General features: G+C 42.4%; 2 protein-coding genes across 6 annotated transcripts in view; one reads left to right on the top strand and one right to left on the bottom strand.

The window, feature by feature from the left end:
* LOC143378740 (uncharacterized) overlaps positions 1–12293 on the top strand; it is a 35988-nt gene extending 23695 nt beyond the window's left edge. The window contains exons 2-8 of one of the 3 annotated variants that reach the window (XM_076830675.1): positions 2281–2527; positions 3571–3770; positions 4249–4452; positions 6737–6964; positions 7842–8302; positions 9261–11059; positions 11192–12293. In XM_076830675.1, coding sequence (XP_076686790.1) covers positions 2281–2527; positions 3571–3770; positions 4249–4452; positions 6737–6964; positions 7842–8302; positions 9261–11051 — 3131 coding nt within the window. In that variant the 3' untranslated portion in view covers positions 11052–11059; positions 11192–12293. Of the gene's footprint in view, positions 1–2280; positions 2528–3313; positions 3331–3536; positions 3771–4248; positions 4453–6736; positions 6965–7841; positions 8303–9260 lie in introns of those variants that run through there. The other 2 variants (XM_076830674.1, XM_076830676.1) reach the window with 2 other exon arrangements.
* A 2530-nt stretch (positions 12294–14823) lies between these two features.
* Positions 14824–25443, bottom strand: part of Cdi (serine/threonine kinase) — a 50969-nt gene continuing 40349 nt past the window's right edge. For all 3 annotated transcript variants that reach the window (XM_076830671.1, XM_076830672.1, XM_076830673.1), the window contains exons 4-6: positions 19230–19776; positions 17274–17807; positions 14824–16907 (exon numbers count right to left, since the gene is read on the bottom strand). In XM_076830671.1, the coding sequence (XP_076686786.1) occupies positions 16395–16907; positions 17274–17807; positions 19230–19776 (1594 nt within the window). In that variant the 3' untranslated portion in view covers positions 14824–16394. The remainder of the gene's footprint in view (positions 16908–17273; positions 17808–19229; positions 19777–25443) is intronic.

Below are 25443 nucleotides of genomic sequence, written 5' to 3'. Positions count from 1 at the left end.
TGACAAAGTAATGCTGTTTTTAATCCTGAAGCTGAAATCATCTTCAGAAATTGATTTGAGTGAGGTTTAGCTACTTCAAATGACAGTTGAAAAAAGAGAAAATTAAGGAAGATTTAACTACAAATTACATATTCATATATTGCTTGAAGTGAATCTTGCTTACATAAAAGCATGAAAATGAAAATAAAAATATGTGGAAATTAGTGTTTATTACATTCGCATGAAAATGTATGGAAATGTGTATTTATTACAAAATGAAAATATATGTAACTTTAGCAACAGATCTAGCTATGTGTCATCTATGTAGTAAATTTAATGCTATTTAACAAACTCCACCAAAGAAGTAATATTTTCTTTGCTCCTGTTGCGATTTATAAACTCAATTATTAAATTTTTTTAAAATAATTTTAGTAATTTTCGTATTTTTCTATAATTTCAAATGAAACTCCAACTAGGTAAATAATGCATTACACAAAATTTAAAGGTAGTGGTTAATTTTAAACCGAAATTGTTCCACTAGTCGTTTTTAAAATTTATACACTGATAAAATTGACACACCCTAATAGTACAGTAGCCCGTCAATTATTCGAACAATCTGGGACCGATATGATTCGGAAAATCGAATTGTGAAAATCAAACTGGAAGGCTTCAGTGATGAAATTAACGAAAATATATAAAAAATTAATCTTCACACCTTTCTATAAAAAACTGTTACTATTATTAATTTCCCTAGGTAGGGGCTCAATTTTTAATATTTTTCTATAACCAAATTACTGAGAAATTGCGTTTAAAATAAGGAATTAGTTGTAAGAAAAATACAAAATACTAAATATTTCCAAAAAAATTCCCGGGAATCCCGTTCTTTTTGATTTACCAACTTGGCCTTGGCATGGCGCTTTAAGTTGCTATATCCATATTCAGTTGATGTTTTGATTAAAATTTCGCAATAAATAACCAGAGAAATGTGAATGATTTTTTCACAGAGAAACTTTAAACATAAGTAGCAATTCGTCTTTGCCATCTGACCACAGAATTTATCTCTATATACTTATAAACAGTTGTATCAGTGTTGCCTCCCTGCACCGTTCGGTTTGGGACGGAAAAAAATAGCCGTCGCGTTCCAGAAGATTGTTATTCAGGCGTTATGCTAATCACAACGCAACGAGCCGAGGAAACCGTTACGAAGATTTGCACGAATCTATCAATCTGATCTACGGTGCGTGCAACTCCGCCGAGATCTTGAACTTCGACTCGTTTATGCGCTGGTCCTAGCAATTAGGGGTGCACTCAGTACGAACGACGCTTTATCGCGCGGCGGTAAAGTCTAAGGACCATCGCGGCTCGTTTGCTCCTCTAATTTCAAGACGCGTTAAATAAACCCTCGCTCCGTGTTATCACGTACTGTGTATTACTTTGAGAACTCTTAGCTGCGCTCAGAGAAGAACCAAGTGACATTTTTGTGTCCCCCATCAGTGTACGTTAAGGGGTTATGCCTAGTCAGACGGTCGAAAAGAGGCGAATATTTGTGAATTTTTTTTTGAAGAAGCGGAAGCGTATATTTTTACAGAACTTTTTGCGTTTAAAAGAACAACATTTAAAGAACATTTGGTAATTTTTTAGTAGAAAAATATTTAAGTTTATAATTAAATAACAAGCGACATCCAAGAAGCATTTTTAAAAATATGGTTTTGCGGTGAGCATTGTCATTCGGAACCAGATTATCTAAAATCAAAAAACAAAAAAGATTTCGTTAGTATATTAATCTATCCTCAGGTTGACGGAGAGAATTTTCCGAAATATTAAGTTAAAACAACATGGCAGCTATTTAAAGTTGAAATCCTGATTTTTTCGCGTAATTTTTGCAGGAAAGATCAGGATTTCAACTTTAAATAGCCGCCATTTTGTTTTAAATTAATATTTCGGAAAATTCTCTCCGTCAACCTGAGGATACATTAATATACTAACGAAATCTTTTTTGTTTTTTGATTTTAGATAATCTGGTTACGAATGGCAGTGCTCACCGCGAAAGCAAATTTTTAAAAATGCTTCTTGGATGTCGCTTGTTATTTTATTATAAACGTAAATATTTTTCTACGAAAAAATTACCAAATGTTCTTTAAATGTTGCTCTTTTAAACGCAAAAAGTTTTGTAAAATTATACGCTTCCGCTTCTTCAAAAAAAAATCACAAATATTCGCCTCTTTTCGACCGCCTGACTAGGCATAACCCCTTAAAGGAAGTTGGGAATGGAACTGTTTGCAAGTTCGTTTTATTTCGCAGGAGATCCCGCGGTGTCGCAGGAGTGGCCGACGCCTCTGGACGAGGCAGCGGACGAGAAGAACGACGCGGAGATATTCCGAGCGGTCGTCGAATCGATGAGGCAGTGGACGTTGCACAAGAAGTTGCATCACAGGACGAAGAGAGAGGTCTCGAAGGTCTGCTACGAGGATGTCGGCTGCTTCGAGGACACGGGGCCCTTCAGCTACTTGGAAATGCTCCCGTCGCCTCCCAAAGATGTCGGCACTAGGTACGGTACCAATAAATAAAAAAAAAACACCCCAAATTCCTATCACCGTTTCCACGGAGTTGCAACAGCGATCGAAAGGTACCCGCAACGTATCCACCTCGCATCGATAGCTTCCTCCGTTACTCCGCGAATGATGCTATTAAAACGGTATTGAGAAAACACGAAGCATCCTCGGCCTTCTACTATGCACTGAGAATCTAGTTTGTTGGAGCATTTTCCAAAGTCTCGCTACATTTCTTATATGTAACGCGATGCGAAAGAGCGGGGGCTGCGTTCAACAAGTGCAGATTGCACGTCATGTGTGCACCGTTGCGTATATAGTAGAGACAGGACCATAATAAGTCCAAGTAATTGGAAATGGACTTGACTCAGTTGCCTGAGAAGGGAAGTTAGGCAACCCGGAAATTCAGATAATTATGCAACTTTCTGTGCGAGTATAGTAGTTTATTCGTAAAGCAAAACTATTTTTAGTCGGTGCCATAGTGCAGTGTTAGGGGTGAAATAAAGAATTCTAAACAAATTCGCATGTTTTTATATCTGCAGAAGTTTGTAAAAATAATTGTAGAATTAAGGACTGGCGATGGGGGTAAATCGAGAAGCCTGGTGTTTTCGATAATTATTTTTACGCAATTTCTTAGTTATAAAAGAAGGATGCAACTTTTGTTTAAACTTCTTTTAGATACGTCGCAGCGTTCTTGATATATTCCACGGTAAAGAAAACTCTGAATTGTTTCAAGGGGTGAGTTCACCCCCTAAACCGCACTATGCCGGGTTGCCTAATAGATCGCAGAGTTTTCGAAACTGTCATTATTATTATTATTATTATTATTATGATTATTATTATTATTATTATTCGTCTTTATTACTTGACACATCCAGAGAAGAAAATAATACATAAAGACAAGCGAAGTAAATGGCGAGGCTGCAGTACAATACTGTTAGAAGCCTAACCATAACTAAATAACTAACTAAATGACTAAAAACTAACTCACATTAAGAAACTAGAAAGTCATCTTGTATACAAAAATTTTGTATCATTGTAGGTTTCTAGTGTACGGCAGCAGGAAGGCGAGGTCGATCCCGATGGAAGTTTCTGCTGACGATATAAACGACAATGCACACCGTGCCATAGATCCCGATCTACCGACCAAGGTGATCGTACACGGATTCGGGTCCAGCTGCGACCATGTCTGGGTGTACGAGATGAGGTCCGCGCTGATGACGGTGCACGAATGCAATATAGGTTCGTAGTGGCTCGAATGAAACCAGCAATTCATTAGGAAACCCAAAATAACTGAAATTTATTATTATTATTATTATTATTATTGCACGGGTATATTACCGTGTGGCAGAGTTGGGCAAAATGTAATTTAATTACAACTGACAAATTACCATTAAAATGTAATTGCGTAGTTGATTACACCTTATTTTCTGTAATTGTTAATTTAGGTAGTTGACCATTTGGTTTTGTCAACTACCTAAATGAACGATTACAGAAAATAATGTGCAATCAACTACACAATTACATTTTAATTGTAAGTTGTAATTAGATTACATTCTGCTCAACTCTGCCGTGTAGTTTACAATGATAAGAAATAAAGAAAGCAGGAAAATTATCGAGATATGCAGTTCACTGTATTTGTTTCTAATTTCGTTTAACATTATTGAGGCAGCGACCTCTTGTATGATGCGAATCGATGAAGATTAAAATGAATTTTCAGTGTGCGTCGACTGGGGTCCAGGGAGCGCAGTTCCTAACTACGTTAGGGCAGCGGCCAACACTCGTTTGGTCGGCAGGCAGCTAGCGAAGTTGGTTAGAAGCTTGAACGTACCTTTGGAGAAGGTTCATCTGATTGGGTTCAGTCTCGGCGCGCACGTGGCTGGTTTCGCTGGTGCTGAATTGGGAAACGTCTCCAGAATCACAGGTACGGATGCGGTAACTGTTTTCAAATTCAATTAGAAGTGAGCGCGCCACATACCTACCTATTCTGCACCCTGTAGCTCTGCAAATAATTCGAATTGAAATAAATCCTTTTGCACACGTATTACCCATATAATGTAGGGTAAACCAACCAGTGAATGACCGAATTGTTGAATCTATGGACCTTTGAGATTAATACTTGAATATATTTATGTACAACAACAAAACAACTGTTGAAATTGCATTTCCATTTATTTTTCTTGAAATTTCTATAAAAATAATTACTTACTCTTATCGTAATTTAAAAAAAAAGAAACAATTATAAAATGCAAAACGTGTAGAAACCCAGTAAATGACCGCGTACTTTTAATAAGAATTGTACTTATTAATGTTTCCTTAATACGCGTAACTAAAAATATAGGATACTAAAAGTGCAACTGCACTCCATTTATAAACGTATAATAATGTTTAAATTTATAATTGACATTTCTTTGCCTAATGGTCATTCACTGGCATGCGGTCAATTACTGATTGCTTTACCCTACCTGTAGAAAATGCAAAAGAAAATCGATTTTTTGCCCGTCGGACCAGAATACCCCCTTAATAAAATATACTTTTAAGTCCAATTTTAAAATTATATTAAAATATTTTAATAATTCCCACCGTGCTTCATCAATTAATACTCAAATTAATCTACGTTAATGATTAATATTTAATAATCAATTCAACAGAAATTATTTTTACATGGTATCTAACTCTAATTTTTTTACAAAATTTATTAGCTTTTATTTTATTAAAAATTGACATTTCTGATAAAAAATATATTACCATATTTTAAAAAAATTAAAACACAACATATTCATTTTCATTAATTTATATATTAAGTAAATTAATTTACAAATTTAGTTTAACCGCTGTTGCTGGCGCTAAAATTACCTTTACTTAAATCGATAACTAAATCAAACTTTCATTTTTCAAACTTTCATTCTTTAACTAAATTTTTTCATAATAAAATAAGATTGAAAAACCTCGCCGAAAAGTTCAAATAAATTTATGTATTATAAATAGAAGGCGCAAGAAAGGCTCGAGTCGGGTCTGCCAATACAGTATCACGATCGTTTCGTTTGTTGCTGTTTATCCGCGATGCAGTTGGTACAGTTAACTGCACTCTGGTTGCGCAACGCATTACAGATACCTGCGATGTTGTTGTCCTTCGAAACCCACGCCTGCACCGGTAAAAGGGGGCCCCGTTTCGTCACTCTTTACATCTCCAAGTAGCTGGGCATATCGTTCACAATTACTTATCCGCCGCTGAATAAATCGAACTTTTTATTCTCGTTTCATAACCGAGGCTACCCTCCTCGAACGACCGGTTCAACTTTGCGAAATCCTCGGGAGCATGCTTTCCTCCTCGCAGTCATCAAATTGGGTTAATTGCAGCAGTAAACAGACACGTCCGTGGATTCTGTTGAATCTCTTGACTTCAATTATTTAAATGGGCAAGAAATAGGAGTGATTGGAGCACGATCACCGCGGGTGAAAGATAGAACCGCTCTTGCACGTCGACCGTTCACCAGAAACTATAACGAGGACTTCTGCAACAGCGTGCAGAGCAAACGTGCCAGCTTCCTGAGAGCCTTCTACGTTTTCTTTCCTCGCATCGGATCTTTCAACATATTTTCTCTTTCGTTCTTCCATTTCAATACAGAAAAGACATTTAAATTTCCACCTTCCTTAAGATCGCCCTTTGTCCACTGACTCATGAATTTGGTAGAGACGGTTCGTTCTTCCAAAACGATCAAATTTATCTCGATTTAGCAACAGAGCTGTTGGGCAAGTGTCTGGCCAGTTCGAAAACCTGCACTTTTACATCGACACGGTTCGACGATCTTTTAGTTATACGATTTAATGTTCGACGGCGAGTCGGGGATTTTTATTGGCGAGATTTACATCGGTCAATAACTTCGCCTGCCTAATCGAACTTGGAAAGAGAAAGCAAGGAGGAGATTCTCATTAATCGGGATTTCGGAGCAGTAGAAACGTAGATTACCTATAGTTTGCATTGGTAACTGCAGATATCAGTGGATTATTGTAGGAATAGGTTTTGTAATTCCTATGTGTTCGGGAGCCACGGAAAAAAAGGGACCTCGGGCAACGGGACTCGAACCGGCGGGGTCAGTTGCCTAAGCAACTCCACCAAAGCCGGCCCTCCGAGGTCTCTTATTCCAGGCTTACTCCCTTTTATGAGGGTTATTGGTCCCACAATATTTAAATTACTGTTTCCATAGGGTTGGACCCCGCGGGACCATTGTTCGAATCCCAGGATACAAGAGCCAGGCTCGACGAGTCGGATGCCAATTTCGTCGACGTAATCCACAGCAACGGTGAACAGTTGCTGCTCGGTGGCCTCGGCTCCTGGCAGCCCATGGGCGACGTCGATTTCTACCCTAATGGCGGCAGAATGCAAACTGGATGCTCGAATCTGTTTCTGGGCGCTGTGTCTGACATCATTTGGTGTAAGTACTCAAGTCCCTTAGCGATCTTCCTCCTCTTTTATTATTATTATTATTTCGGCTGGAGAACCCTTTAGTATACGAAGCTTGAACAATTCAGTGCAATAAATATATATAAAATAACGTAACATAAATAGAAAAAATAAAATAAAACGGAAAATATAAGGTAACGAGAAAAACATAACATAAAAGACGACATCGCCAAACCACTGAGCGCAAATTAAGGAGATGGTAGTCTCCTAAGTACCAGAGTCCTAAACGAGGCGAAGGAGGTGAAGAAAATATCTAATTCACCAGGGCACTGGTTTAGCTCCTCCATAGCACGATTAATGGGATCGGCAGAGTAATAATGATATTTTGGGACTCGGGATACAAAAAGGGGTCTCAGACGCAGTGACCGTTGTGGAGCATGAAAACAAATCCTTGCAACAAGCTCTTGACAATTAATCTGACCGTGGAAAACTTTGTAGATGAATAGTAGGTCCGAATAAACACGACGGTCGCTAAGAGTATGAAGCCTCGTTTTTAGTAAGGCTTTTATATTGATCACTCTCTCTCCCTCAATTTACAGTCGCCACTGAAATGATGTAATCTCTGGTTAATAGAAACACTCAGTAGTTTTTATGCTAATTCATTATTATCGTTTCTGTGCGACTGCCGATCCGAAAGGTCCCATAAATCAGAGATTAGAAAGCGCGCGCCCCGGTATTTTCACGTGTACCCTTCAGCCGCTAGGATAATGTTACCTTCTCCGCAACATGGATCGAATTCTTTGTCTAAACGAAAGCAGGTCACTGTGTCTTGCGACACCGTCCAAAGATCCTTCGGGCACTAATAGGAAGAGAGTGGACCAGTCTCATTTCGCGTTTTCTCCTTAAAGCTAGTGCAGTGGAGGGCAGATCACTGTGCAACCACCGGCGAGCTTACAAGCTCTTCACCGACTCGGTCAGCCCTAAGTGTCGTTTCCCGGCGTTCACCTGCGACCACGGTTACGACGGGCTCCTTCGAGGCGATTGTTTCCCCTGCGGAACAAACGGAATGGGCAGACCCTGCGGCGACATGGGCTACTACAGCGACGAGTCCCCAGCCAGAGGCCAGCTCTACCTGGTCACTAGGGAAGAGGAGCCTTTCTGTGCACATCAGTATCAGGTGAAGGTGTACAACAGCCGCAGCGAGAGGCCAACCAGAAGCTACGGGAAACTGCAGGTCACTCTGGTCGGAGACGGTTCTTTTAATGACACCTTTGCCATGACGCGCAAGGACGAGGAGCTCTTGGTGGGGTCGGTGCTTCAGAAGATCATCGTGCCGCATCCTGCGATCTCCAGTTTGGATGCTATCGAGGTGGGTACTGAAGGATCATTAGCTAAGGACCGGCGCGAGGGGACCACAGGTTCCCCGGAACCCGAGCCATAAAAGCAGGGCTTGAATAGGTTTCGAAAATAACTGTTTTAAACTGTTATACAAAGGTTCTGACTGAAAGAGTTATGAAGAACCTTTATTCGGAATAACCGTTATGAAGAACCTAAATATCAGACTATATGAGTATAAGTTACGGTTCCTATATAGCTCTATAACTTTTATTTTTTTAGGTTCTATAACTTTTATTTTTTAGGTTCTATAACTTTTATTTTTTACAAATGTGTACGTAATATATATTTGCTTACTTATTTATAATAATTTTTAAACAATTTGGTTACACAGAGTAATCTATAGTTGTAATATGTTGTGATTTCATTTACTGTAAAATTCTGTACAATCGTTACAAGAATCGGTTCTATAACCGCTTTGTAACTTATATAGAACCTAAAAAATAAAAGTTATAGAGCTATATAGGAACCGTAACTTATACTTATATAGTCTGATATTTAGGTTCTTTATAACGGTTATTCCGAATAAAGGTTCTTCATAACTCTTTCAAGAACCGAAATCTTTATAATAACGGTTTCAAGCCCTGCATAAAAGGTCCCGTGGTTCACGAAAAGCATATCGTAAATTTTAGGGTTCCTATGCATAGATATTTATTATTATAAAGTTTCTTTAAAAGGTCCCGCTGTCCGCAAATAGCTCACCGTAAATTTTGCGGGGTCCTATGCAAAGATATTTATTATTACAAAGTTTCTTTAAAAGGCCCCGCGGTAAATTCTGCAGGGCCTTATGCATAGATATTTATTATTACAAAACTTAGAAGCACCTGTTTTTTTTTTGGGCCCTGCAAAAGTTCACGACGACCCTGCCTTAGCTCCTTAGGTTTAAGTTGCGAAGCTTCAATTTCGTGCCCTTTACATGCTCCATTTTGCAGATCAAGTACACGGCGTACAGCGGTTGGATCTCCTCAGGCTTGGTATCCTGGAGCATTGACAAACTAGCCATCATCGACAGCTTCGGGAAGCCCCTATCCGTCTGCAGGAAAGGGCTGGCCCTGGAGTCTGGCAAGCCAGTGTTCCTCCCTCTCTTCCCAGGCGACTGCAACGTGTCCACAGAGGCTGACAATTCAACATCGCCAGTCATGGAGCGGCTGCTTCAGGAAAAACAAGGTGGCATAGGGCCGTTCACCAAAGAGCAGAATTACGAGCCGAAGGAGAGCTTCCCAGCGGAAAGCTTCTCCAAGGAGAGGCCGTCCTCGTCGTCCACATCAAAGGGTTTAGGTCCGTTCACCAAGGAGCAGAACCTGCGGATAATCGAGCGAAAGGAGAGCTTCAAAGCGAACAGCTTCGAGGACTCTGGCAGCCGTCGCAGCACCGCGAATCCTTGGAACATCGTGGACATTTCCAGCGACGGGGACTCGAATTCCTTGGAGAACTCTGATTCGGAAAGAGGCAGAGGGTTCTCCGGCTCGAATTTCTTCCCAAAGACTCCTTCCCCCGATTCTTCTGTGGAGACGTCGACAGAATTCTTGCCAGAGATCCGCGAGCCCGTGCTGCAGGCCAGCAAGAAAGAGACAGGGAGGTCTCTGAAGCTGCCAGAGATCACGGAGCCGATTCTGAGGCCGCGGTCAGCGAGACAGAATAGTAGAAACGAGGTGCACTCGAGGGAGAAGGAAGAGATACAGGAGACTTCTTCGTCCACCAGAGCGTTTACCGTGCAATTTCTGCCAGAGAGACTCGCGGGGATCCTGGCGCAGGCGGAGAGGTACGCCAGGCAGACCCTTCTTCCCTTGATCTCCCAGTACACGCCGAGTTTCGTGACTGGCTCGCGGTACGAGGAGCCGAAGTACTTCCCACCGCTGGGTGAGATCACCTTGGAAGAGAGTAGAGAAAGCGAGGAGTCGGAGACAAACTTAACAGGTGCACAAAACGACCCAACTCACGAAACTCAACCTGCTTCCAACGAAGAAGCTATAGACGAGAATCCTTCTGATGGTACCCTGGTGGAAGTACCAGCGATCGTTGAAGAAGTGTATCCAGAGAGGGCAGAATCGAATTCAACGGTGGTTAACTTCGACGCTGGGAAGGTTCATGGTAAAGAGGAAAGTAACGAATGGGTGCCCATAGAACCCTCCACCACCTTGAACGCTGCCATCTCCAGGAGAGACTTCAACGCGTCCAGGTCCCTGAGCTGGGACAACGTCAATTACAATTGGTCCATGACGAACACAAACTTGGAGACCAGTAGCTTGGAGCCAGAGGTGGACGATTGGGTGCCTGTCACGAGGAAGAGCGAAGTCTCTGAGGCTAACAATGGCACTTCCAACGAAGCTACTTCGGTGGACGCTGTGGTCGACAAGAAGATGGACGTTGTTGAGGTTCAGGAGGAACTGGAACCGATCAGGTCTGACAACGGCTCCAGTGTCACTTTGGAGAACGAAGAGAAGAAGTACATTCCTCTGATCGACCCCCAGGCGATAGAGTCGTCCTCGACCGGTTCTAACGACGTCTCGGAGTCTCGTTTCAATTTGTCGACGCACTCGCATATTCAGAGAATCCCGAGACCAGTCGAAGCCAGAAGCGAAGTGGGAAGCTCGACAAGGAGAAGCATGGCCTTCCCCTACGCGTACGAGAGGAAGAAGGATCCTAGGACCAGGTACATACCTCTGATACCTGAAGAGGATTTGGGAAGGTCTCATTCCTCCGTGATCGACAGGGAGCGTTGAAGTGAGACGTTGAACGTAAATGCATTAAATGGTATTGGAAAGCCACGTTGGAAGGAAATACTTGCAGAGTTGTTACGGGGAATCTTCTCCACAAATGGGTAACTAAGTCTGCTAGAGCTGTGGAAGGAAGATCTGATTAGTGAGCATCTAGGATCTACTGTAGGAGGCTTTTAGTTTGTATTCCTGCCATGACATGTTCCGAGTTGGGACCATCCAGTGTCCCAACGATTTTGTTCTGTTTTCTTTACTACTTGGAAGCTTGTTGCAGCCGCTGGTTTCAAGTTTTCAGCGTTATTTTCCTGTTGAGTCCTCGGTGTTAACTGCAATCAAACGTAACTGGAATCTTACCTTTAGATCGGCTCCTGCAAGCATCTTTAGAGGCATTAAAATCTGCCAAAGGAAGGTCCTCACATGATAAACATTAGGCAAAGTGTTCAATCTTTGCAGAAGTCTATCCTCCAGAACTTTCTGTTGAAGGCTCCTAATCTGGGTTCATTTTGGGGCCAATTTCGACAAGTTTGCCACTTCTTGGTGAGAAGAGAATGCTCAAGACATCGTTGTTCGTTTTTACACGTTGATTAATCGCTGTTACATTTGGAAACTGCGTTGTAATTTATCGGGCACGAAGGATGTCACGAAGAATGCTTTAAAGAACCTGTTTCTTTTTTTGGTAAAAATTGGAGCCTTAACTTTATTTTTGTATATAGGAATTTTTTTACAATATATATAATATAATATATATATATATAGCTTCGCTGAATTCTGTTCTTTTTCACATTCGTTATTAATTCTTAGTTATTAGAATTGTTATTATCCTCAGTACCATCGTCATCTGTATACCCGAATCGCGTTTTATTTATGTCGAGCCGGAGGATCGTAAGAGCGACATCCCGCTGCTGTTCCAACCCCCTTTTGTATATAACGACCCGACGTATCTTGGAAATCGCGAACAACGTTTCGCTGAAATATTATATTGTTTTTCCTCGTAATAGTATGTACAGCTAGGGTGTCTACGCGTGGCCATCACGGGCCACGCAAGACGATAGTCAAAAACTATTGGAAGAGACGATTTAAGTGGACTTCTAATTGTGTATCTATATAATAATATATATATATACCTGTTTTTACTTAAAATAAATAACCATCTTTAAGAAGAAAAATGCGCCTCTCGGTCTTACATGTCCGACGTACTTCTTTTCACCCATTTACCCTATCGATCTCTCATTCTCCTCGCCCCTTAAACTCTACGCCCCTTGTCTCACTCTCGCTCTCTTTCGCTCCATTCAACGATCATCCTTCGCGAGCAACGAATTTTCTCAGGATATGCCCCGTTCCTGATATGTCCGCGACTATTAAAAATAATCCAATTCGCAGTCCTTGCTTCTACGTTTCTTCAGGTACCGATTGACGCGTCGAAAACAGAACGCATCGTTCTACACGGCCGATTCGATGCACGAGTAACAATGGAGAACAGAACACTTGAATATCTTTCTTGGGAGGTTAAATAAGAAGAAGAAGACTCGCAGCAACGACGTAGGGGGGTGGTCTCTCGAAATTGGCGATGCAGCTGGAAATAAGAGTGGTCTCATTCGAAAATCGAGACCAACGCGACTCAAGAGAAACAAGCGAGCACACGTTTAACGGTAGCTAGGAATATCTGGTTTCCAGCAGAATCCTGAAAAGAGATGACAAAATGTTAGACTGGAATATTGAATTAGCGGGAAGTAGCAGCTGTGCTACTTTCAACATCTCTGTCCATTGGAACCTAAACTCTGCCCCGCGCATCTATCTTTATCCTTAAATCCAAAGAGATATTCGTAGGCGTTCTAAATTAGCTTCGTACCGACTCGAAAGGAAAGGTAGGAGTCTTTGTCCTGGTGCATTCCGTTAGGCAAGGAAGAAGGGACTGCGAATCATCAAGAACTTACTACTTACATACATATTTAACAAACACGCAGTCTTATCAAGTAGAACCCGTGAACGAACTCTGACAAGTAAAAAGGTATAGTAGCCTATCCACTCTAGTAGAAATTTGGTTCGACTCGTCCCGCAACCAGGGCGACGAAACGATTCACGCTGACGCGCCAGGTTAGTAGCTACCGAACTGTCCCTCAACTTCGCTCGCTACACCAGTACAGCATCCTCGAAAGCGTATCTAACAACAATTGGAGGCAAAAGAAACGTTTACTCGCGGCATGGCGTGCACTCCGAGACTACCAGCTGTAGCGGGAATCACGCTAACTGAGAATACGGAGAGCATGAAGAGAACTCATGATCAGGAAGACGATTCGAGCCACTCGAAGGACACTGTACTCGAGTAGCAACTAAAAAGCAGTATGTCCTCCGTGCCACATCCCGCTCGTTTCTCTGCCAGGTGGTGAGCCGCGCCTCGAGTCAGCGAGTCTGAATTATACTCAAGATCACCGTGAATCACACACGTTTACAGTACACGCCGGCTTGCCTTTCTGTTTTGGAAATAGAGCGTATGTATCAGCTGGTATGCGCTTTCTACTTACAGCCAGCGGGGCGGGGGAAACGCAGCGGGAAGGGGAGAACCGAGCGGTACGGTGGAACCGGCTGAATGAGTATGGTAGGGGGACAGTTGCTCAGTGACCTTGAGTGGCCAACATCTCGCGCCCCGGCTACTTTATAAAACAGCAGAGACTCGGTCTCGAGGAGGCGGCCAAAGGACACACGCGACTTTTCGAAAATCACACACGCACTCAACGCATATTAATCATGTACATTACGAGTTCCGTTTGCCTTACTCTGACCGTCGCGAAACACAGCTCGCTCTTGTCTCGCAGTGTCGACGAAATAAGTTTAGCTATTCTGAACGATCGTTCTCTCTACATTCCTTGGAACACTTAAGTTATTAGCGCTACGACATACAAAATATAAGGCCGCCACGATAATACACTGACTAGATCAGTTTCATTTGCTCTCTCTCTCTCTCTCTTACACGCATACACACTCTCTTCGTCTCTCTCTACCTGTTTCCAAAGTGGACCATCGTCCCAATTTTACGTCAACAAAAATATTCAGGAAACGCGGTATCTCTGTCAACAAAATATACTATATGTCTCCCTCTTCGTATCCTGAGTGCTAACCTACGACACGCTCGCGACGCGCTCGAAGTCGCGTCGAGACGCCGGGGAAGTGGATCCTTCGCTCGATCAAAAGTGTAATAAAAACTCGTCTAAGCACAGCATAGGCCCTGATGAATTTCTCGTGTCTGGCGAACCTACACGGTTTTACCGTATGAAAGAAGACGGCAGTACGCAATGTCACTGATGATAATATATATATATATCGTATATAAGGTGGCACCTAGTGGTGCCACTGAAAAGAAGACGAGTTCATTGTCTCTTCCGTCTCTTCCGTTCGCGTTTACGATCACAAGAGATCATCTCCTCTTCGTCGCTAACCCTGTCACACGTAAGATGCAAAGCGTAGGTTGCATCGATCAACAGTCCAATAACCCAGTCTTTCTACGATATGAATTCCAAACAATAATCCTATTAACTCGAAGAAATTTAATACACCCAGTGCTGCTGCGGGTTTCCAAGTTCTCGACGGAGCCTCGAGAACCGATGAAAATCTTACAAGTAGCAATTACGCTCTTCCAGTCCGTATCACCTCAACAGCGGACCGGAGACAACGCTCGTCGGCTTAATGAGAATTTCGATGAACATCGCGATTCATCGGCGACCCACTGCGAGCGCGGAGCGCGTTAGTCAAAGCAGCTCTCTTTTTTGACGAAAAAAAAGTGCCGTTTTTTCTCTTGTACATCGGTGGCAGTGCCCGGGTGTCCGCTTCAGTATCCACCGTCACTGGTGCAAGAGTAACGCGTCCAACGATAATGTCAACGTCCGATGTCGGCGCCAAACGTAACAATGTGCAAAAGTTGAGCTAAGCAAGAGAGGAACCGGGGGGGGGGGGGAGGGGACTCTAACGTACCAAAATCGTGCTCAACGTAGCCGAATCGTATCTGGATCTCTATCGTCGTCACAGCGGTGTGTAAAATGTCGGTCGACGTGGGTAAGGACGGAGGTGGCTAACTAGGAACTGCGAGGCACTGCAAAAGGTGAGAACGTGAGCAGCGCTTCTTTACTGGCAACCAAGCCGCAGTCGCGAAACGAAACGTCTATTGCTTCCTTCGATCCCTCTGGGACGCTCAGTGTTTTCCACTCTACGTCTGTTTCAAAGTACTCCGTATAAAGAAACCTATAGTCACGGGTCTCGCGGGTCAACCAACGGTATCGTAACATAAAATTCATCTGCAAAAATCCACGATCACTGCTTTTACCATCCTGCGCGTTGGCTGTCGAAGAATTTTAAGTATCCTGACCTAACGCAAGAAACGCCCCGCCTTTTTGTACGTGGAACACCACTGATATTCTTTTACTCTTGCCTGACGTACGTACAGGGAGGAGTGTTGTCTGATTTACCGGCTGTCTCATTGCACCGGCTACGGATGAAACTTTTAAAACGTCCCTGAACGCGGCGGAGGAGAAACCATCGGACGATCGCTGCGGCGTGAAAGGACCAACTGGCGCCGACGGCTTCATCAAACTTAGTCGTTATGGGTCAATAATGTATGTAGATTATCAAAAAACATCACAGTCAGGTTGCTAGATTTTAGAGAGAAGCGTCTGCTGACCGGCTATATCTCCGCCGAACTTAATCCCAAGGTACTCTACTCTGTGCCCAGCGAATGGTCAGTTCGAAATCACCACGAGCTCCGCCGAATGGCAAAGTTCGATGGAAATATAGTCCGTGCTTCCATTCCTTCGTTTTCAGCCTCTCCGCACGCGGGCGCGATCATTCGACGCGCTTCTCCCCGGCGAAACTTAAGCGGAAATATGCACCTAGGAGGTGAAAAATTAGAATGGATCTGAAGAATTTTTTCCGTTTTTTGTCTATTCTTAGAATAATTTTCCTTTTGTGTTTCAGATGAAAATTAGCGAGAATATGGTTACTTTATTTTACAGCTTCTTCTCCGAATTTTTCAACGAAAATTTCACATTTCATAGACTCAAGTATGACCTTTCTAATGTGCATAATGTTTCCTTGATAAAAACATTTCTCCACCGAAAAAAACATTCTTCAAATCTATCCTATATTTTCGCTTCCCAGGTGTACGTTGCCCCTCACACGGAGGTGTCCCGATTGGTGCTCCCTTTCCACGATTCTGGTCGCATGGATGTTGGCTCCTCTCGCGGCGCAGCTCACGTCGAAGCGTATCTCCGAGACGCACGCGGTCTACGCGGGAATTATAAATATCGGGAGAAAACCTAGAAACCCTAAGGAACGAACTCTAAGACGCGCCAGCGACGCGTATCACTTCTTGTCGAAGAGGGGCAGCTTGCTGCGCACGGCACCCTCGCAGACGACCAGCCTCTGAGCAGCGGAGATGCTGCACAGAGGGAGAGGTCCCTCCAGGCTCGCCTTCAGCAGTGTCAGTCGACTGGAGCCGGCGTCGTGGTCGGCCAGCCTCAAGCTGCCGGCTTGCTTCCTCTCGAAATACTCGACTATCTTTGAGATAGTCTTGCTGGAAGACCCGATGCCGCTGAGCCTGTCCTCCCAGCAGGAGTCGCCGCCGCCCAGGCTCGCTATGTCCTCGGAGGAGTCGGTGTATATCGAGCTGGTACGGTGATCGTCCAGGAGGAACACGCTGCTGGCCGCTGAGCTGCTGAGGGTGGAGGTGTGCCGGCGATTGGGTGGCTCCGGGCTCAGATCCTCGCCGACGCAGCTCCAGAAGCCGGACTCGCAGCTGCCGCGTCGCCTCGGCTCCCAGCCGTCCCGGAACAGCGGATGGGTGAACAGACTCGCGGCGCCCACCTTCGTAGCCACCTGGAAGCAAACGGTTCCGAGCTCCTCTTAATTGCGATACGCCAGGCGCATTGTCCTCGGGTTCTAATTAGCTCTATCGGGACACGATCTTTCTAGCGGGGCTATAGATTTCATACGTACTGTAGATACTTGGATAAATTGGACACGACAAGTGGACGGCAGGTAACTGAGCGTTGCGCTACACTATCGCGGTCGTATGCTGACCGGATCCATCACGATATATCCCGTTGCTCTTACGATCAGTTGCTACCGTAGGAGCGTCGGTGAGTTCGGGTGTTAGATTTACGTTTAAGGGTGTTCCCGCCATCTTCCAAAAGTCTCAACCCCGTCGTCAAACCAAAAACCAATCCCCCATAGATTACACACCTTTCGCTCCCACTTCTTCCTGGCGGTGGGGCTGCTAGGCTCCGAGTTCGGCTTCTTCCTGTCCAAGATCTTCGCGATACTGTCGTTCTGGGCGGGCTTGAACTTGGCGATAGCATCGGTCACGCTCGGCCTGACGTCCTCTAGAGACGGCAGCTCCAGGCAGCTGGAGAACAGGTCGCCGAGGATCTTCTTGACGCCGCCGAGCGCGTGGAACGGATTCGCCGTCATGGGTCGGTAATGCGGGTCCCTTCTGCTCGCTAATTCCGCCACCCTCCTCGCGGAGTGGCATCTAGCCTTGTCGGACGGTGTCGCGTTGTCGCAGCCTCGCGCGTCCGCCGACTGGCTCCTCAGGCGAGCGGTCTTCCGCTTCGTCGTCCGGCCCTCCCGGGTTATCTCGTCCATGCTGGACATCAGAGTAGGGTCCACGGACTGGCGCTTGCCGATGCTGCTCTTCGACTCGTCCTCGTAGCCGGCGATTAGGCTGTCCAAGCTGGACGTGATCTCAGGGAAAGTGGGCCTGGACTTCGGCTCGTACTAAAAGCAAACCCGAGCCTCCTCTGATGGATTCATTCGAACAGGAAGACGTGGCACGAATGTAGGTGTGCTCGACGCAAATTAGATAGAGAACGGGCCCGAAGAAGTTCGCCCAAGTGATAAAGTCGCGATAAACGGATGAATTAAGGGGTTATACCTAGTCAGGCGGCCGAAAAGAGGCGAATATTTGTGATTTTTTTTTGAAGAAGCGGAAGCGTATAATTTTACAAAACTTTTTGCGTTTCAAAGAGCAACATTTAAAGAACATTTGGTAATTTTTTCGTAGAAAAATATTTACGTTTATAATAAAATAACAAGCGACATCCAAGAAGCATTTTTAAAAATTTGCTTTCGCGGTGAGCACTGCCATTCGGAACCAGATTGTCTAAAATCATGAAACAAAAAATATTACGTTAGTATATTAATGTATCTTCCGATTGGCGGAGAGATTTTTCCGAAATATTAATTTAAAACAAACTGGCGGCTATTTAAAGTTGAAATCCTGATTTCTTTCGCGTTATTTTTGCACGAAAAAATCATGATTTCAACTTTAAATAGCCGCCATTTTGTTTTAAATTAATATTTCGGAAATTCCCTCCATAAATCAGAGGATACATTAATATATTACTTAACGAAATCTTTTTTGTATTTCGATTTTTGATAATCTGGTTCCGAAAGGCAGTGTTCACCGCAAAACCAAATTTTTAAAAATGCTTCTTGGATGTCGCTTGTTATTTTATTATAAACGCAAATATTTTTCTATGAAAAAATTACCAAATGTTCTTTAAATGTTGCTCTTTTAAGCGCAAAAAGTTCTGTAAAAATATACGCTTCCGCTTCTTCAAAAAAAATTCACAAATATTCGCCTCTTTTCGACCGCCTGACTAGGCATAACCCCTTAAGAGGCAAACGTCTTAAGGGTGGAGCCTTATTTAGGACGCTAGGAATAAGGTGATTCTTGGGAATTTTTTCTGAGAAACTGTTAAGCGGATCTTTTCCAAACTTTCAGGGAATTTCAGTTCACATTCCAACAATAAAAATTAATTTTTTCGTTACAAAGTGTTCGGTAGAAATGGATATAATTACAATGTAATTATACTAGAAATAAGAAGAACCTTGGTTTCTTTATTTCAGGGAAGAATTTGGGCCACCATTACAATCGCAAATTTGCAACTCCGGCGCGCGAGCCCTAACGAACGTGTTCCTATATCTCCATTTCTACCGAACACTTTGTAACGAAAAAATTAATTTTTATTGTTTGAATGTGAACTAAAATACCCTGAAAGTTTGGAAAAGATCCGCTTAACAGTTTCTTAGAAAAAAATTCCCAAGAATCACCTTACTCCTAGCGTCCTAAATAGGGCTTCGCCCTTAATCCCCCAGGATGAAAATGGCCCCTAGGCGGTGTTCCATCCTACTCACCGTGCAACAATGGAAGGCGAGCTGCAGGAAGGCCGGCGGCGGATCAGCCGCGGCGCAGATCTCTGCCACGGCCAGGTAATCGAGGCCAAAGTTATCTGACCGTGGCAGAACGTCCGGATCGGCGGGCACGCGGCCGATCAGCTCGCAAACCACGATCCCGAACGAGAAGACGTCCGACCTGTGGTCGTACCACTGACCCTTCAAGCACTCTGGCGATATCCAGTAGGGACTGCCGACGGTGCTGAGCCTGTAGCCTGAGCTGGGATCGGGGATCTTGGCTGCCAACCCGAAATCGCCTACCACGGCCGTCATCTCCGATGTGTTCTCGTCCTTCTTGATCAGGACGTTCTTGGAGGTGAGATCGCGGTGGAAGAGGCCGCGGCTGTGAAGGTAGGTCATGCCACGCGCCACGTCCCTCGCCAGGTTCATCCTGATCAGGTGAGGAAGCGGCGTGTGCCTCGCCATGATCAGCTGCTCCAGGCTGCCCCCGTTTATATACTCCGTCAGGGCGTGCAGCTGACCCTCGTGCACGCAAACCCCCATGAACCTGCAACCCAGCACGTTTTGATCGCTGAGAATCGGAGGCGCGTGGAATAACTTAAGACTTAAGGGGTTAGGCAACTTGGAGGCCCGAAAATCGTACGTAAGTTTCAGAATTTTTTGGGGCGACATTAGAAAGTAAATGAAAAAACTTTTTAAGGGGCTTTATTCTGCATGTCTTATGGTATATAAAAAAAATTGTAATGGTCTTTTTTAATCAAAATGGCGGTGCTGGTGCCCCTTCATTCCTGCAGCTTTTGAAAAGACACTCTCCACGGCTACCAGTAGAAGTCCCGTATATGTATTTTGACGTAGGATAAAAAACTGTGAATCTTCATTATTTACGTGACATTTCCTACGGAAGTACTTAGCGATTCGTCAAAATATTAAGTTTTGTGCAGATGGTGGATATTTAAAGAGAATAGCAGTTTTAGCTGAAAAATTTTCCTAAAATTTTGTCTAAAATTGCTATAAGGTGAATGTACTATACAAATACTTAATAATTTTTTAATAATAATTTCTTAATAATAATTTCTGCTCATTTAAGAGGTAACTTGTCATAAAGAAGGTGTAAAAAATTTGTTTGTGATCAAAATTTGCAGAGCAATTGATTAATTATTTAATAATAAATCAACCAATTCAAAAAACTACTTAAGAAAGATATTTCAAGATGTTTAACTATTAGTAATTTGTAATCTATACTATTATATAAAGAGGGAGCCGATTTTTATGTTCGCGCAAAACTCAAGACCTATTGAACCGACCTTCCTCAAATTTTAACACGTTACTCCTGGATACTCTAGGACGGACACAGGCTATGTAGCATGTCTCAAAAACGCGTTATTAACATGGAACGAAGAAGCGCCTGGTATATGCTGCGCTGAAGGGAAAGTAAATCTCCCAAAGGAGAGAATGTTATCCTTTCCGAAATATTATGAAGAAATTAACCTTTTTTTTTTCAAAATACTTAATTTCCTTAAAAGATGTTAATTCTAATAAACATGAAGCAGTCACGCTAATATCTCGGGCGAAGCCGACAGGGGGACGCTAGTTTAATATTATAATGCTCTAAATGTCTGTATTTCTGCTCATGAAAAACAGCGATGTATGTATTGCCCCAGTAAATTATATATAGTAGTTTTCTTCTAATTAATTCCTAAAGATCACCTATTTTTTGGGCTCTAGACCGGAACCTCCCCTTAAGAGGTAACTCGTCATAAAGAAGGTGTAAAAAATTTGTTTGCGATCAAAATTTGCAGAGTAATTGATTAATTCTTTAATGCTAAATCAGCCAATTCAAAAACTACTTAAGAAAGATATTTCAAGATGTTTAACTATTAGTAATTTGTAATTAAATATATAATGCTCTAAATGTCCGTATTTCTGCTCATAAAAAATAGCGACCTATGTATGCATTGCCCCAAGCTCGTGCAACACTCGCGTAAATGTTTAAATAATTTAGAATTATTCTGTTGCAACTATAGTCCAAACGTAACGCACCTAATAACAAGAAAAATACGAGATGAGCAGAAATGAGCACCTTACGTTCATTACGTCATTTCTGTCCCTGCAATTAAGTTTGTACATACCCAGAGCTCTAAAGCATCCTGTACCCTGACAGGAGACGGTGTTCCGCGCGCCCCCGAGGGCTCTGCTTCTATTATTCTCTAAGCCCGCGGCACCGTGCATATTATTTCCTTCGGCGCGTAATTCTTAACATTGTCGTCATTATTGTAATTACCGTGCTCCGGATCGAGCTGTTGCGAAATCCGCCTACTTTTTTCCCTCGCAGCTCCTATTTCCGAGAACTTATTACAAGATAGCTGCAGAGGTCCGCGTAATTGAGGGAAGAGCCAGAGGTTCCCTTTAAAGGAGTCCATGTTGAAAAGCTACTCGAATCAATCCACCCGTCTCCACCCTCGTTACTACCTAACTTTGCGTCTCGTCCTCAAAACGGCCCCTCGAGAATCATCGCCATTAGCCGTCCGAGCGTGATGGAAACGGATAACCAAACGCGTCGAAGGCAAAGCGGGCTGCTGTTGCGCGCAGAGAGGTTTAATTGCCAAGCAAGTCGCGGCCACGACACTCTTTACCAATCTACGCACGAAGCGCGAAGCTGTTTCGGCCCGTTACTCATCTTCCCCTATAAAGGCCTGCGACCTTCGTGCGCCGGCCGAGGACAGCGCAGGACGAAGGTCTTCGACCCAGAATGCGCAGCGATCGACACGAGCCTATGAACAAAAGCGGGCTAAATAAAAAGCCGACAGATACGAGGCGCAGAAACGCGGCGGGAGAGTCGGGTCAACCATTGTCTCTCATTGTTGCCAGCCACTGAAAGCCAGCGAACGGACAATACACCGCTCGCCCAAGATATTTTTGTGGCACTCCGAATCGAACGCTCGCGACGTCTATGTCGCGACTCTCCGCAACGGATGGAATCGAGTACCTACACGGTGGAACTATGAAATAGCGTTGGGTTTTTGTTTCAATAAAAACGTCACCCTTCTCCAACCATTCATTTCTCCAATCTTCGCGAAGCGTTTTGACAGTCCCCGAGGATATTGCACCCTTGGTGGATTTATCGGCGTCACCTCCACTGACGCATAGTTCACGCGCAACTGACACGCGAATAATGTAAGTGGTTGCGGGTGCCACCGGTATTTTGAAAACGTAGCTTAAGTTATTATACGTAAATGTATCGTATAGTTTTGGAAAGCTTTTGTAACTGCGCTCTGCGTGTGAGTTTACGGTGTTCAAATCGTATTAACGACTTTGAGTGTTGTTCTTTTTCTTCTGTGTTTGTCTCTTGTACAGTAATGGGACTTTATACCGTGTATATGAAAATTTAAAAAAAGAAGGATGGCAAGGACAAGGAAAAGGATGGGGGAACTACTGACGGGCACCGGTGGATGAACGGAATGGATGAGAGGGGTAGTAAGCAGAAGAAAATAGCGCGAAAAAGAACAAGAAAAGAAGAAATATAATATGATATTGTAAAGAGAAATGTGCAGCCTCTTTGAAAGGCCGAAAGGCATATGAAATAAACATACTACTACTATTACAAAAGTAAATATTAAAAAATATTAAATATTAAAAAAATATTAAATATTAAAAAAATATTAAATATTAAAAGGCCTCGCCTTTTACTGGAGTAATAAAGATGTTTAATAATAATAAAAAAAAATTATATTAAAAAAATATTAAATATTAAAAAATATTAAATATTAAAAAAATATTAAATATTAAAAAAATATTAAATATTAAACAAATATTAAATATTAATAAATATTAAATATTAAAAAAATATTGAATATTAAAAGGCCTCGCCTTTTACTGGAGTAATAAAGATGTTTAATAATAAAAAATAATAATATTAACAAAATATTAAATATTTAAAAAATATGAAATATTAAAAGGCCTAGCCTTTTACTGGAGTAATAAAGATGTTTAATAATAATAAAAAAATAATATTAAAAAAATATTAAATATTACAAAAATATTAAATACTAAAAAGAAGAAATGCTAAATATTAAACAAAATTGAATATTACAAAAATAAACATTAAATATTAAAAAAAATAAACATTAAATATTTAAATAATAAACAATATTAAAAAAATAATTATTAAATATTAAAAAAATAAACATTAAATATTAAAAAATAAACATTAAATATTAAAAAATAAATATTGAATACTGAAATAAAGAAATATTAAACATTAAAAAAATAAATCACTCCACAAAAGGCAAATTTACGCTATTTTACTGTAATAAAGGTGGCAACCCTAAATGTAGTCCACGTCAATGGCAACTACTAATGCAAGCTACGTTGCGGCAAATCCTGCAGAAAAGGTGAGGTATTCAGAAAGCGACCTTGCCCGTGGAATGATTAGCGTGGTCAAGGAAACGTGAGTGGTTGTTTCGCAGAGGCGACCGCAGGCCGTCACAGTTTGTTTGCTCGAGGGAAGGTAAGACGATTAAGGACCAGGTATCGATTCGACACGGTGCTCTATTGATACCCCGAGCAGCTTCTAATTCTAAACAATCTAAACGAAGCTTCCTCGCTGGCCAGAGAGGATGGTCATGCGAGAGATCGAACAGGTCGAACCTCTGTCAGGCTCGAGCGACCGGAAAATTCGAATCGGTTAAAAGGCGACGGGGGCACGCTTCTCGCTCGGCTCGGGTTTTCCTCCGGGGCTGGGAAAAAATTGAAATAGTTGCACACAAAATACTGAAAACTAAAATATTTCCATCATCAAATACTGTTTGAAAACACTATTTCATTTAATGCTTAAATTAAATACTATTTAAAAATACTACTTCATTTAATGCTTAAATTAAATACAATTTACTATTTACAGTCGGATTCGAATATAGAAAATAGGGGATTGGAAATATTAGCTACAAATTTCAAATCCAAACAGATCATGTTGCTCGCTGCCAGAGTTGTGCAAAATGTAATCTAATTACAAATTACAAAATACGATTAAACTGTAATTGTGTAATTAATTACACATTATTTTCTGTACCTGTTAATTTAGGTAGTTGACCATTTGGTTTTGTCAACTATCTAAATGAACGATGACTGAAAATACTGTGTAATCAACTACACAATTACAGTTTAATCGTACTTTGTAATTTGTAATTAGATTACATTTGCCCAACTCTGCTCGCCACCTTCTTAAGATTGCATATATTCGGGTAAATAATTTTTGCAAGTATATCTAAACGCAAGCATGCATGTAAGGATGTTTACACAAAAATTTTTGTCATTATTTGAAAAACTATAATTTGCAATACTACTTTCTTATATTTCAATGATATACTCATTTCACAACAAACAGTATTGGTACAAGTTAAAATTAAAAAATATATTTGAAACACTATTTCTCTCTGTAACCATCTACAATCGCAAAGAAAAATATTTTCGTGAAATTCTGTGTCGCTCTAAGAAATAAAAATATCTATTTCAAAAGTCTATTTTTCCCCCAGCCCTGCTTTCCACTCATTAGCTTTAATCGCTGCTCCACCGAGTGCCACTCGATTTCGCTGCGGCGATTTTCCTTCACGGGCCGACATCCGATCCCTTTGAATATTCACCGAAGACAATCTCTTTCCAGGGAACGGTGAAAAGCTGCTATTACGACCGCGGCATGAGATTCCGCGCGCCTCGTTCGGCCCCGTACCGTTGGACGCGTGTTTCGTATCAATTTTACCGCAGCGAAGACGATCTGCGATTTATCTCGCCATCCATCGACCCGCTGTCAGCGGACGCGCGAGGAATTGCCGGCGGTTTATCGTTTTATAGATCCAGAGGGACGGTAGATGCTATCGACGCCATAGGAAAGCGTGCTCGACTCAGCGATTCTAAGCTCAGATTAGATAATATATAGCAGGTGACTCCGGGTATAGGGCAAAGTTGAGGCACCAGCGATTCATTAGCCAAGTGTCGTGCCCCGTAACGCGTTACGCTGGTGTCGCGATAAGCGCCAATTAGCGCCGGGCTTATTGTTATATCTTCATTTGTAATGTGTCCAACCCCTTGACAGTGTAATCTCCAGCTTTGGTCTGGGACTCCTGTGATTTATTATTATTACTATTACCCAGTTGTTTGGTACATTTTAGCGACACGAACAGACATAATGTATAGAACGCGAAAAGAATATTAAATAGAA

This window comes from Andrena cerasifolii, chromosome 2, assembly GCF_050908995.1.
Source record: "Andrena cerasifolii isolate SP2316 chromosome 2, iyAndCera1_principal, whole genome shotgun sequence".
NCBI classification, from domain to species: domain Eukaryota; kingdom Metazoa; phylum Arthropoda; class Insecta; order Hymenoptera; family Andrenidae; genus Andrena; species Andrena cerasifolii.
The sequence above is the reverse complement of the archived record's forward strand: the minus strand, read 5'-3'. Positions and strand labels throughout refer to the sequence as shown.